Here is a 12,863-nt window from a genome sequence, read left to right as displayed (position 1 = left end):
AATCCATTCTTTGCTGCCAGACTTCTAGAACAAGTGGTCTGTGCCCACTGCCTCGATTTCCTCCCCACCCCCTCTCTCCTTGAGACCAGCAATCTTGTGGCTCCCACACCCTTCCAATTCAAACCACAACTTTGAAGGGGTATCGTCACACGTTCAGTCTTTCTTCAGTGCTTGTGCTCCTGGATTCCTTGGCACATTCAGATGCTATTAACCACTTTCCTCACCTAAAACCCCTTCCTGCATGACCACCACTACCCTATGCTTTTTCCTGTTTGCCTCCTTCTCTGCGAGCCTGCCTGTTTCCTCGGGCATCTTAGTGTAGTATTTCCCCAAAGTCTCACCTGCTCTTCTTTCTCGTTATTCTTTCTTCTTTTATCCTACCCACCCCCAGAACTTCACCTGGCCCTCTACACAGTTGATTTCTCCTTGTTTTACCACTTTAATCACAATTTAACTCCCTCTGTTCTTCATACAGGCTGTTTAACCTGTCTGGAAGGTTTATCTCCCCAACTCTTCTTGCTGGCTGTTTCTGTTCATCTTCATCTTAAACAACACTTCCACAGGTAAGTCTTCTTTAGCCCTCCGAGCAGATTAGATATACCAATTATGTATTTCTATGTCACCCTCTACTTCTCTTTGCACAGTATGTATAATTTAATTATTTGCAATGATTTGTTATGTATCGTTCCTAGAAGATTCTAAGCTCCATGAGAGCAGGATCCATGTCTGTCTTGCTCAAGTATCCTAGCATGAAGCACCGTGTCTGACACATGACAGACACTCCCTTACTTATTGACTAACAGAACAACTGACCCACATTTAACTTTGACTTGTTTTTCCTAAACGGGAATCTTGACTCTGTAGCTGTCCTTTCTTTCTATTCCAATGCCTTCTGTCATTTTCGGTGCATCAGATCTAAAAGTCATAGTTTCCCCACATGCACTTGCCACGTCTCTTTTCCTTGCTATTTTTTGGTGCTATGAAGGAGTTTCAAGCTCAGCTCATCCATTAAACGTTTGGTAATATCTTTAATAATTCCTTGAACACTCCCGGGCTTTATTTGTCTATGTATAAAATGAAAGGATTAATTTGAAGGTTTCTAAACTTCTTTTATGAAAGCTCTATACTTCTCAATAGTTTCACACATTTCCTTCACTTCACAAATGAGGATATTACTGTCTACAGAGAGTAAGCAATTTGTTAAAGATGACACAATTATATCTCATGACATACTTTTAAAGCCAACAAAAACATACAAATCTAGAAATTGGGGGAAAGAGGAGTGAGATTTTGTTGAGGAAGTGAAAAATACCAAGATATTCAATGCATGAATGAAATTTAGAAAGCAAAAAGGCATTTAGTAAAATAACACATTTGATCTCAATGTCTAAAAACAGTATAACCAGACAAATCAATATCAGTTGATTAAAGCACAATGATATTAGCCTTAGCTGCTTTGGCTCAGTGGATAGAGTGTTGGCCTGCAGACTGAAGGGTCCCAGGTTTGATTCCAGGTCAAGGGAACATGCTTGTGTTGTGAGCTTGATCCCCAGTCAGGGATGTGCAGAAGGCAACTGATCAATGATTCTCTCTCATCATTGATGTTTCTATATCTCTCATTCTCCCTTCCTCTCTGAAATCAATAAAAATATTTTTTTTAAAAAAAGCACAATGATTTTAAAAATACATGAATTTGAAGAAAGTTCTACTTATTTTATAACAAAATAAGCTCTCACATATAACAACTATAAGTTCTGTAAAAATATAAAAACAACTATCTGAAGCCACTGTAGAGTGGAAAAAGCAAGAAGATTCTTGAAGAATGTCAATTATTGGAAGAAGGAAGTGGTTCAGGGTTGAGGGTATGGGTTCCCATTTTTTTCCCATTTTTACCACTTTTAGTGTCAAGAAAGGCTACAATTGGAACCACATTGAACTTTTTAAAGCTCTAATAGAAAACCCACAGTTTTCTGAAGAAGAGAACAAATTTTGGGGCAACCTTGGTCTCTGGAAATTGAGAGAAGCAGAGAGAGAAAGAAAGAGTTCCAAATTCTGTGTGAAAGAGTTCCAAACTCTTTCTCACTGACTCTACCAACATCTCTCTCATTGACTCTAAGCCATACGTGGCAGGAAACACCTGAAGCCAACTAGCTAAATGTAAAAGCACTGTTCAAGAGGAAGACTTAGCCATTGAGTCAAACCAAGTTAAATGTTTTCTGGAGGAGGGGGTGGGGTCAACAAAGCAATATGACAAAATCCAGAGTCTCTATGATGCAATAGTCAATATCCAAATAAAATTGCTCAATATACAGAGAACTAGGGAAATGTGGCTCATTCTTTCTTGGGAGAAAAAAAAAAACACATTAAAGGAAAACCAAACTTAAGATGATCCAGATATTGGGATTATCAAACAAGGACCTTAAATCAGATATTAAACTATGCTCAGTGATGTAAAGGAAAATATTCACAGTGAATGAAAACACAGAAAAATCACAACAGAGAAAAATAAACTAGTTAAAAAATAAATGGAAATTCTAAAATTGAAAATACAATATCTAAAATAAAATATTCCATGAATGTGCCTAACAGATGAATGGAGATAAGACAGAAAATTGTTGGCAAACTTTAAATATATCAATAAAAATTATCCAATCTGAATGAGAGAAAAAGAGATTTAAAAACATAATAGCCACAGAGACCAGTGATGAAATAGCAAAAATTCTTTGAACATATGTGCAATTTGAGTTCTAGAAGAACAAGAAAGACAAAGTTGGCAGAAAAATTATTTGAAGCAATAGAAATTGAAAATTTTGCAAAATTTGCTGAAAAGCATAAATATACAGATAGCTGTATAAATATTCAAATAGCTCAGTAATCTTCAAGCAGGATAAATATGAAAATAACCATACATAGACATATAACATGTACTAAAAACAACAATAAAGAGAAAATCTTGAAAGCAGCCAAAGAAAAATGACATTATAGCCAGGGAAACAATAATTTGAATGCCTGCTGACTTCTCATCAGAAATAGTGAAAGAACATTTTTAAGATGCTGGAAAATGAAAGTCAAGCCAGAGTTCTATATCCAGCAAAAATATGCTTCAAGAATGAGGCATATTTAAACAAAAGGAAACTAAAAGAATTCTTCACCAGCAGGCCTACACTACTAATAATGATAAAATAAATTACTTAGGCTGAAGGGAAATAATACCAGACAAACTCAGAAATTCAGGAAGCAATGAAGAACATGGAAATAGCAGCTCTGGTGGACATAGAGTATGCACTCAGAATCTCCTTGAAGGAATGATGGACGCTTTGCTGTTACTGCTAAGAGCACTTTCGGCAGACAGCCTTCAGTTATCAGCATCTTCAGAGACCAACTCAATTACTTTGCCCAAGTCAGACCCTTCTCAGGGTATCCCACATTTAATGACTGACTGAGATGAAGGTATAAAGGCCCAGCCACATTGATAAAATGGAGGGCCTCTCTAAGACTATTCTAACTCAACAGCTTCCCATGGGTGGGGATCAGATAAGGTGTCAAGGACTGAGATTGCAAATAGACTTCTCCCTCTGCAAACTCACCCTTCCAGTTGTTTCTTCCAACTGTCCTCTCCAATAACATTCTCTACTCAAACCTCTATCTCAGAGTTTGCTTCGTAGAGAGCCTGCAACAGCATCAACAACTCAAAGGAGCAGATATTTTTAAAGAAAATGATTTACCTCTAAAACCTTTCAGTTTAGTTTCTAGTACTTTTCTATACTGCTTTCCATAAACACACATAGGATTATGTTGTTCAGGTTGTTTCAAGGCTTTTTGAACCGACAAGGCATATAAACTCTAGCTATGAAAAAAAAAATTCAAAATTGTTTGCTCAATGTGCATGCATGAACAATGTTGTTTCTTCCTGCAAACAATTAACTGATTGTGACCCTTAGGTAAGTTTTGTTAGAACATACAAAGCTGTTTCATAAGCATAGATCTCCCTAATCCTAATCAGAAGTTACCAGTGTGTCACTGATAACCAGGAGGAAAAGTGTATCAATGATTACTGAATTTTAGTCACTGTGCAGTCTGATTGTTTAGATAAGTCATAAAACCAAATGACAACTGAGTTATTTTATTAATTAGCAACATTAACTGAAATACTCATGACTTATTGGGAGGCAACTTATCTACTGTGAAACTGTGCAACTGTCTCATCTACTTATTTCTATTCTCAACTTATTAGAATCTCTATATTTAACTTTTCATCTTATTCCTCAATTTCAAAAGAGTTTTCTGCCCTATCTGGTTTGGCTCAGTGGATAGAGTGCTAGACTGCGGACTGAAGGGTCCTGGGTTCTATTCCAGCCCAGGCCCTGGTCAGGACGCATGCAGGAGACAACCAGTCGATGTGTTTTTCTCACATCCATATTTCTTTCTGTCTTTCCCTCTCTCTTCCACTGTCGCTAAAATCAATGGGAAAATATCCTCGGGTGAGGATTTTTTTTTTTTAAGTTTCCTCTTCTTATTTAAGGTTAAAAATTGCCTTGTCTTCTCTTCTCAGATCTTGCTCTCTGTTATTGAGAGGAAAGAAATAATTATTGCTCCTAGGACTCAAATACAAAAGTATATAGTGCCTATTCACCATTTTTTTTATCTCTATGAAGACTCCCTTTGTGGGATCCTCCACTCCATGAATGATTCACAAATCCTAGATTGTGTTATATTTCCAGGTACATATAGGAATTTTCCTCCCATTTCTCCTCCCTCCCTGCATTGAATTTAACATCTTCCTCTGCAAAGAAACTTCTCTTCTCAGCCACCAATATCTCACAGCAGAAACATAGGACTTTCTAAAATAAAACCCAAGGGTAGGAGCTCTTGACTCCTTCTGCAAAATTAGTCTTTTACCAAATGCCACTCCCACGGAAGGGGACACTGCTGCCACATTATTCTCTAAAAATATCGCTTTAGTATATTATTTTCCTGTTCACAACACAACAGATGGCTCCTCAATGCTTACTGCACAGTATCCAAGTTCCTCTGTTTAGTTATCAAGGACTCCTGAAATTCAGCCTTATGTCTATGATCATTCCACACACAATCTCCATTCCATCAGGCAAGAGTTCTTTCTCTTCCCAAAACAACTTGCTTTTTTGTTCATACAGCACATCTGCTCCTCCTTATTTCTATCTCTACCTTTCCACATCGACCCAAACCCATCATTCAAGATCCAGCTCAAGACCCATCTCTTCCACAAAATCTTTGACAACTCCATCCCACTGTAATTTCTCTCATGTTTTATTAGATTCATAGACAATTTCTTGCCCTGCCCGGGTAGCTCAGTTGGTTAGAACAGCATCCCTTTATGCCAAGGTTGTGGGTTTGAGCCCCAATCAGGGCACATACAAGAATCAACCAATGAATGCATAAATAAATGGAACAACAAATTAATATTTCTCCCTCTCCTTTTGTCGGTCTCTTTCTAGAAATCAATAAAATTTAAGAAATAATAAAAACAGAAGGCAGAAAAGGGAACAAGAAGAGATTAACCAAAGAACGTATATGCATCTATGCTTTACCTGTAGACACAGAAAATAGGGTGGTGGAGGCAGGCAATGGGGGGTGTGGGGGGGTAGGGGGACATCTGTAATACTCTCAACAATAAAGATTTTTCTTAAAAGTTCTCTGAAAATGTCATCTTAGCTTGATTTCCCTAATTTATTCTGCTAATAACTTTTAGGCACTATTCACAGATAATACATACCCTCCATACACACTCAGTGTTCTTAACAATGGCTTTTGATTCATTTATTAATTGCTTAAGCATGGATGTTTAGAGAAAACACACCTAAAATTATTGTAATATGTAAATTTGCAACTATCACAAACCAAGAAAGGAAGATAGAACTGAAATTAATGAGGACAAACCCCTTCTTTTTCGCAATTTTTTTTAAGTACCATATGATTTCGCAATTGCTTTTAATCCCTGTTCCATCTTTTGCAAACCTGCTGAAGCTATCAGTCCTGTCTTGATTATAACTCTTCTTCTTGTTACTGCCTGCCCCCTAGTGGAACATAATGATAACTGGTCAAAATTAGCCCAAGGAAGGAAAAACGGGAGAATTTATTTTCAGGAATTCACACATAATCTCAGCATCAGAGACTTTTATAAAAGGTAGAATTGTATTAATTGGAATAGCAAAATATAATTTGAACACAAGAAAAAACTAGAAGGTAACTTGCAAAAATAAGGAGGAAGAAGTGGTGTGGGGTGAAGGGAATACAAAGAAAGGAGACCAGACAAAGTTGCAGGTTTGGACCATTTACGATGTTTTAATCTTTCCCCTCAGGTATTTTCTGAATAAACTGAGTCTACCAACAGCCACATTGCTTGAATTTATAAGCAAATTAGTAAAGATGAAAGTAAATAGTTTTTTTAAAATGCTATGTTTTACATTGAAGACATTAGCTGAATTTATGTTGTATATTAAAGTGAGTTATTTATGTTTGGCAGTATTTCTATGTTTTTTGAACAGAGAAGGCATATAAACTCTACCTAAAAAAAACTTCAAATCTGTTTGCGCAATGTTCATGAGTGAACAATATGGTTTCTTCCTGGAAATGATTAACTGATTATGACCCTTATGTGAGTTTTGTTAAAACATACAAAGCTATTAAAGTAGTACCAGTAATAAAGGCAAACTCATGCTCCAGGTGGTTTGCTTCTCATTATTCTAAATTATTTCATGGTGAATCTATTATGCTAAATCACTGCATAGAATTTGCTTTCCATAACTTGATTCTAAACATTTTGATAAGTTTGCAATTATTGAAGCACAGACTTCAGGTATTTTATGTATCTAGTATCCCTAGTTGTGCTTAGAAATAGTTTTAAAACTCAAACCTTTAAACCATTAAAATTCAAAATTATCAATTATGTTTTAATCTTTTAAGGGGAATGAAATATTTATTACTTAATGTATAGTTGACATACAATATCATATTAGTTTCAGGTGTACTTGGCATGTATGTATCTTATAATGTGTTTGCTATACTAAATGTAGTAACCATCTGTCATCATGCAAATGGCTTCTCTGACAAGTTGGGTTCTGCACAGGTTTCTGAACTAGATTTCTTCAACAAGATCTCAACTATAGAAAGATTCAGATCACTGGATTATTTTATAAATAAATATACCACTAAATTTATAACCAATATTGGCTTAACTTTTCTTCAGTGGTGCTCTTAATAATGTGAAAAGTATAATGGCTAAATATTGAGGGAAATTGCCTATTCAAATGTTTATTGATGCTTATAGTTGCACCCACCAATAGTATATGGTGTGACTCTGCCATACACTATTAGTGTTGGGCAAATCTTGTCACCTCTCTAAGCTTCAGTTTCTATCTTTGTAAAATGGAGAAATGTTTTTTGTGCCTATTTCGCTGAGTTGCTTTGCAGATCAAAGGAGAAAAAGTATGTGAAAACTCTGCACAGAAAGGTACAGTAGTAGTACAGTATGGTTATTTTGTGTGTGCTCACCAGTAAGATTATCATGTGCAAAACGGATTTTTTTGCTGGAAGATAAGCAATACTTTGAAGTCACTCATATGAGGAAAAAAAATACCTTTTCTTCTTTCAATTACCAAATTACAAAATTTAAAACCAACTACACTGTTTCCTTGCCACTGCTCCCTTTACTAAAAGCGAAACCTAAAAGCTCCCTCCCACATCAACTCCTACCAACCCTCTACGGTGAAACCAGGACACCCCCACAATAGTCCCAAGTCCTCTACAACACCCACAGCAACCTAGGCATGAAGTGTGTCCTCTAGCACAGAAAGTGTCTTTTACAGCCTGCACCTCTTAAAACTAAACACAGACATACATTGCAGATGCACCACAAACTCTGAGTATATTATAATTTAAAAAGCACCTGGTCATAGAAAGTGCTAGAAAGCAATAAAATTTCCTAATTTATATTAACAATATGGACCTAAATAGGTTGAAATTATTATTTTAAAAAAAAAAAAAAGAGAATAAGATAAAGAGGACCCAGATGACTTGGATTGCTACTAGAAAGTATTTAATGTATTCAGCTTCATTCAAAAAAAAGGGAGGGGAAAATAAGAAAATGGGCAATGAGGCAAATCATAGAAATGAGTACACTGTAGTCAGATACGAAGTAAAATAAGTACAACAACGAGGAAAATAAGGATAATAAAGTGAAATAAATCTGGGAGCAACCCTATCCACCATATCTGTGACTATATTTATCTTGTATTGCTCCATAAGAAAGGCAAAGAAAGCGCCGGAAAATCTGAGACCAGGTTTCTCACCAGTCATTCTCTTGTCACTCTTCCAAAGACAATTCAAACTTACCAGCCGCTAAGAAGACAGTCAACATCAGTAGTAACTGTAGGTCAGAAGTTCTCCAAGAGCAGGGCATTGCTGTTCTCTTCTTTTCCGCCCTTCACTCAGCCCTTCTCCTCCACACAGGTGCAAAAGGAGCTGTGGGCATGGTGAGGCTCTCTCTGGCCGACTTCTCCGAGCTGAATCCTCTTAGGCCATCAGCAGCCGGGCACTCCTTTCCTCCTGGCCCCTTCCTTCAACTCTATGTGTTTTTGACTGATTAGTAACTTGGAACAGAAGAAACTCTTCTCTGGAACTTGACACAGCAATAGATTTCCTGTATGAAGCACTGAAGCAAAGACGGAGGAAGCAGATTGATTGAGTTATCTTTCAGCTCATTGGTTCTCCTCTCACTTCTGCTGTACAGAGATAAACCTTACAGTAGGGCATTGACCAAGATCAACGGACTTGTCTGAACTTGGATTAAAAAGCAAAACAGAATATTTATCTATTTTTGGCCCATCCCATTAAACTTCCCAATCATGATAACTTTCAGAAGCTCTCTCCAAATTGAAGGGATGGACAGCCTCAGTAATAAAGTTTGTAATAAAACATTTCCCTTGAAAAATTTTGCATAAAATTGCTGTCTACAATATTTACAACTCGAGATGCATCGTAAGTGTATTACTTGCCTATCACTACTGTAACAAATTACCACAAACTGAGTGACTTAAAATAACAGGAATGAATCTAGTTCACAATGGATCTTCTGGGGCTAAAATCAAAGAGTTGGAAGGGCCGTGTTCTTTCTGGACACGTGGAGAGAATCTGTTCATTGACTTTTTCAGCGTCTAGAGGCCACCAGCATTTCTTGGCTTGTAGCTGCACTATTCCCAGCCCCTGTTCCAATGTCACATTCTCTTACTGTAACCCTCCTACTTGCCTCTTATAAAAACCCTTGTGATTACATTGGACCACCCAGATAATCCAGAATAATCTCCCTATCTCAAAATCCTTAACTTAATCATATCTGCAAATTCCCTTTTCACATGTAAATTAACCTATTTACAAGTTTCAGAATTTAGGTCACAGATTTTTTTTGGGGGGGTGGGGTGGGGAGGAGAGCATTACTCTATCACAATTTCATACTTATTTCCATTCATTTTAACTTTTGAAGAACTAGACTGATCATTTGAACCAAATTACAAATAAGCACTCATCTTTAGTTGTCACAGAGCTGTAATTGAGAATTACAAAAAAACAAAACCAACAAGAAAAAAACCTCTGCCTTAAAGTGCTAGTTCCTGTGTATTTGGATTGTTTGGGGGAAAGAAATTCTCTATGCGCTAAGAACTTCCTACTCCAAGGCAAAACTCTTCAGGAAGGGGAAGAAAACACTGCAAACAGGAAAAAGACTAAACAACATGCAATTTTTTTTCCTGTAAGTTAGCAGTTTCATCTTTCCTCTTGCCAAACAGTAAACTATATATATTCTCCCCCTTCCTCTTCTCCAGCTTTCCTTTCAGTGAGCCAATAATACACAGTGAGATCGGGTGCTTGAGGGCATGGAATACTTGAAGATATGGACTATGTGACAATGGTGGACTACAGCAAAAACAGCTTCCTGATGTCTAAAATTGTACCATGTGTCAGAAAATCAGTGATGAAATGTCAGTTCAAATATAGCATTCTTGTTTCCACCACACTGATGTTAAAGTTCATAGTAGTTATGACCATGAGTTTTGATATCAGATAGACCTAGCATTGAGTCTCTGCTGAGCAAGTACTAGTCGGATGATACTGGGCAAGTTTCTTAATCAAATCAGTAGCCTGTTTTTTTCCATTTATATTAAACTTACATGAGTACTTTCTTATGCCATCAGGACTTCTTGGTGACCATTTATTTTAATGCCTGTTCAATGTCAGCCAAAACTAAAGCACAGAAGGGCTACGTGGCCTGCTTAATGTCTCAGAATGACTTGGTGACACAGCTAGGAGTAAAACTCATGTTGCACGTTTGCCAGCTTTGTGTTTTTCCCACTCAACTCCTCTGGTTTGAAATTTCAGGCAACAACTTTCACAGACATTCTCCCATGCACTTATCTCAGGTCAGACCACAATCTACCATCAGCAGTTTAAGAATCAAATGAATGGTGTCAAACACTATAGAATTCTAGAAGTAGATTTGGCAGGATGAGACTTCCTCCCCCCACCCTTTATCCCCTTCACCCCAATTCTTAACCCCCACCTTTACCTCTTAAGGAGAGCAGGTGTTTGGAAGAACAATGAAGGGACCAAATGTTTGCTAGCATAACCATCCACCAAAGATATACCATGAGAGTCAATATAATAAGAGAAAAAAGTGCTTGTCTAGTTAATGCACGTCTATGAAAAATCTAAAGGGCCCAGGTTCTCCTTAGATGTGCCCCTGGGGCCCCGGGGCCCAAAATGCCTAGCAGAAGAGCAAGACAAGACCAAAAGAAAGGTGCACCTCAAACCAGAAATCGAAAATCTTCTAACTCCTCTTCCATACTACCAATTATGAGTCAGGGGATAGAAAAGAATAAAGAAATAATGTTATTGCTGGTTAATGTTGTGGTGGTCAAAACAAAAAAGCTTGGTAAGCTTTAGTAATTTAGAGCTGGAGCTGCTTTAAAGCATAATGCCCCCAATTTTGCACATTTGACTTACTCACAAGCTGGTTTAAAAGCTTTAGAAGTAAATTTTTCCCAGTCAGATGTGTTTCTTTGTCTTCAATGTCAGGTTCAGACTTAGCCGCAACCTTAAACCAGTTAGAAGACATTGCTTATATGCATGCATACAAGTCCCGCGGTTGATCTCTTACCCGCACAACCCTCCCCTGCCTTCCCGCTGTAGTTTGACAGTCTGTTCGATGCTTCTTTGCCTCTGTATCTATTTTTGTTCATCAGTTTATAATGTTCTTTATATTTTACAAAAGAGATCAACCGAAGGACTTGTATGCATGCATATAAGCATAACCAATGGACACAAGACACTGGTCGGGGGGGCGGGGAACGGGCATGTGCTGGGGGGTAGGGGAGGCCGGGGGGAGGTCAATGGGGGAAAAAGGAGACATATGTACTACTATTTGTAATACTTTAAACAATAAAATAAAAAATAAAATATTTAAAAATTGTAAAAAAAAAATACAGTGGTATCTTGCCATTGGTATACTTCCCTTTATGTAGAAGCTTTGCATGGATCTTGAATCCTTACTGCTCAGACACTAATAACCATTTATTCCTGGCCTCTTGTTCTCCATTGCCTGCTCTTTCACCTCCTGAATTTGAGTCTTGACTGCCTAGAACTCAAGTACTTGCCTGCCTCTGATACCTTAGCTAAATTTTCTGAGTGTATGCCTTTGCAAAAAAGGGGGCAATACCTACTTGCCTTGTCATTTTTACTTGTTGTGAACTTTCTTAGGTGTGTGACCTGACTTAGCCTCCCATAGCATGCACACACATGTATGTCCACATGCACTACTGCACACTTGTCCCAAGTCCCTCAATCTACCCTGTCCTTAAGCTGCCCAAGTCCTAATGGAACATTTTCAAAGAGGTGAAAGATCAATGCCTAACAATGTGAAGAATTTCAAGGAGCTCACACTTGACAACACTCCACTCTTTATTTCGCTTCCCTCCCTGCCCTCGTAGCACAACGATTAGAGATATGAAACTAATGATTTGCCGCAGAGGCATATAATTCAATGACTGCATAAAATGGCTGCTCTCCTGGCCAGGTCTTAGTTTCCTGTTCTCCAATTCACTTCTCTACAATCTTCATAGACCCACGCTCCGAAGACATATCTGAAATCCTGGATCTCCTACACAATCACTAAATGTACTAATGAGTAACTTAAACAAGCCTCACAAAAATGTATATATCTATTTTTATATTCTACTATATCATTGATATTTACCTTGAAATTTTTCACTTTCAATATACAGTTGATGCCATATCACCTCCATAACTCTCCTTTGAAAGTTAGACAAAATATATATCATATTTTTCAGTATGAATTCACAGATTGTATAAAAAGAACAAATTAGAAATAGGTGCTTAAAAATAAAAATGTGTGCAATAACAAATAAAAAGTAAAATCGGGGAAAAGAAATTATTAACCACAGTTTATATTTTACCTAATATCAATTTAGGACCTCAGTGGTCATATCCATATTAAATAATCAAGCCCTTAGCTTAACACCCAGGCCCTGTTCTAAGCACTTTATAAATATGGCCTCATTTAATCCCCTCAACAAATTTATGAAGTAAACATAACTGTTGTCCTCATTTTAAAGTTGAAGAAACCACCTGACCAGTGTGCCTCACTGGTTGAGCATCGACCTCTGAACGAGCAAGTCACGGTTCGACTCTCGGTCAGGGCACATGCCTGGGTTGTGGGCTCCATTCCCACGAGGAGGGCGTGCAGGAGGCAGTCGATCAATGATTCTCTCTCATCTTTAATGTTTCTATCTCTCTCTCTCTTTCTCCCTTCCTCT

General features: G+C 37.5%; 1 protein-coding gene across 2 annotated transcripts in view; it reads right to left on the bottom strand.

Moving 5' to 3' along the window:
* The window catches only part of CD200R1 (CD200 receptor 1), a 39,337-nt gene extending 30,701 nt beyond the window's left edge, over nt 1-8,636 (bottom strand). For both annotated transcript variants that reach the window (XM_079763378.1, XM_079763379.1), the window contains exon 1: nt 8,374-8,636. In XM_079763378.1, coding sequence (XP_079619504.1) covers nt 8,374-8,440 — 67 coding nt within the window. In that variant the 5' untranslated portion in view covers nt 8,441-8,636. The remainder of the gene's footprint in view (nt 1-8,373) is intronic.
* Between the last annotated feature and the right edge of the window lie 4,227 nt (nt 8,637-12,863).

Source organism: Cnephaeus nilssonii (genome assembly GCF_951640355.1).
Source record: "Cnephaeus nilssonii genome assembly, chromosome: 3".
Classification (NCBI taxonomy): domain Eukaryota; kingdom Metazoa; phylum Chordata; class Mammalia; order Chiroptera; family Vespertilionidae; genus Cnephaeus; species Cnephaeus nilssonii.
Note: the sequence above shows the minus strand (reverse complement) of the source record. Positions and strands in the feature narration are given on the sequence as shown.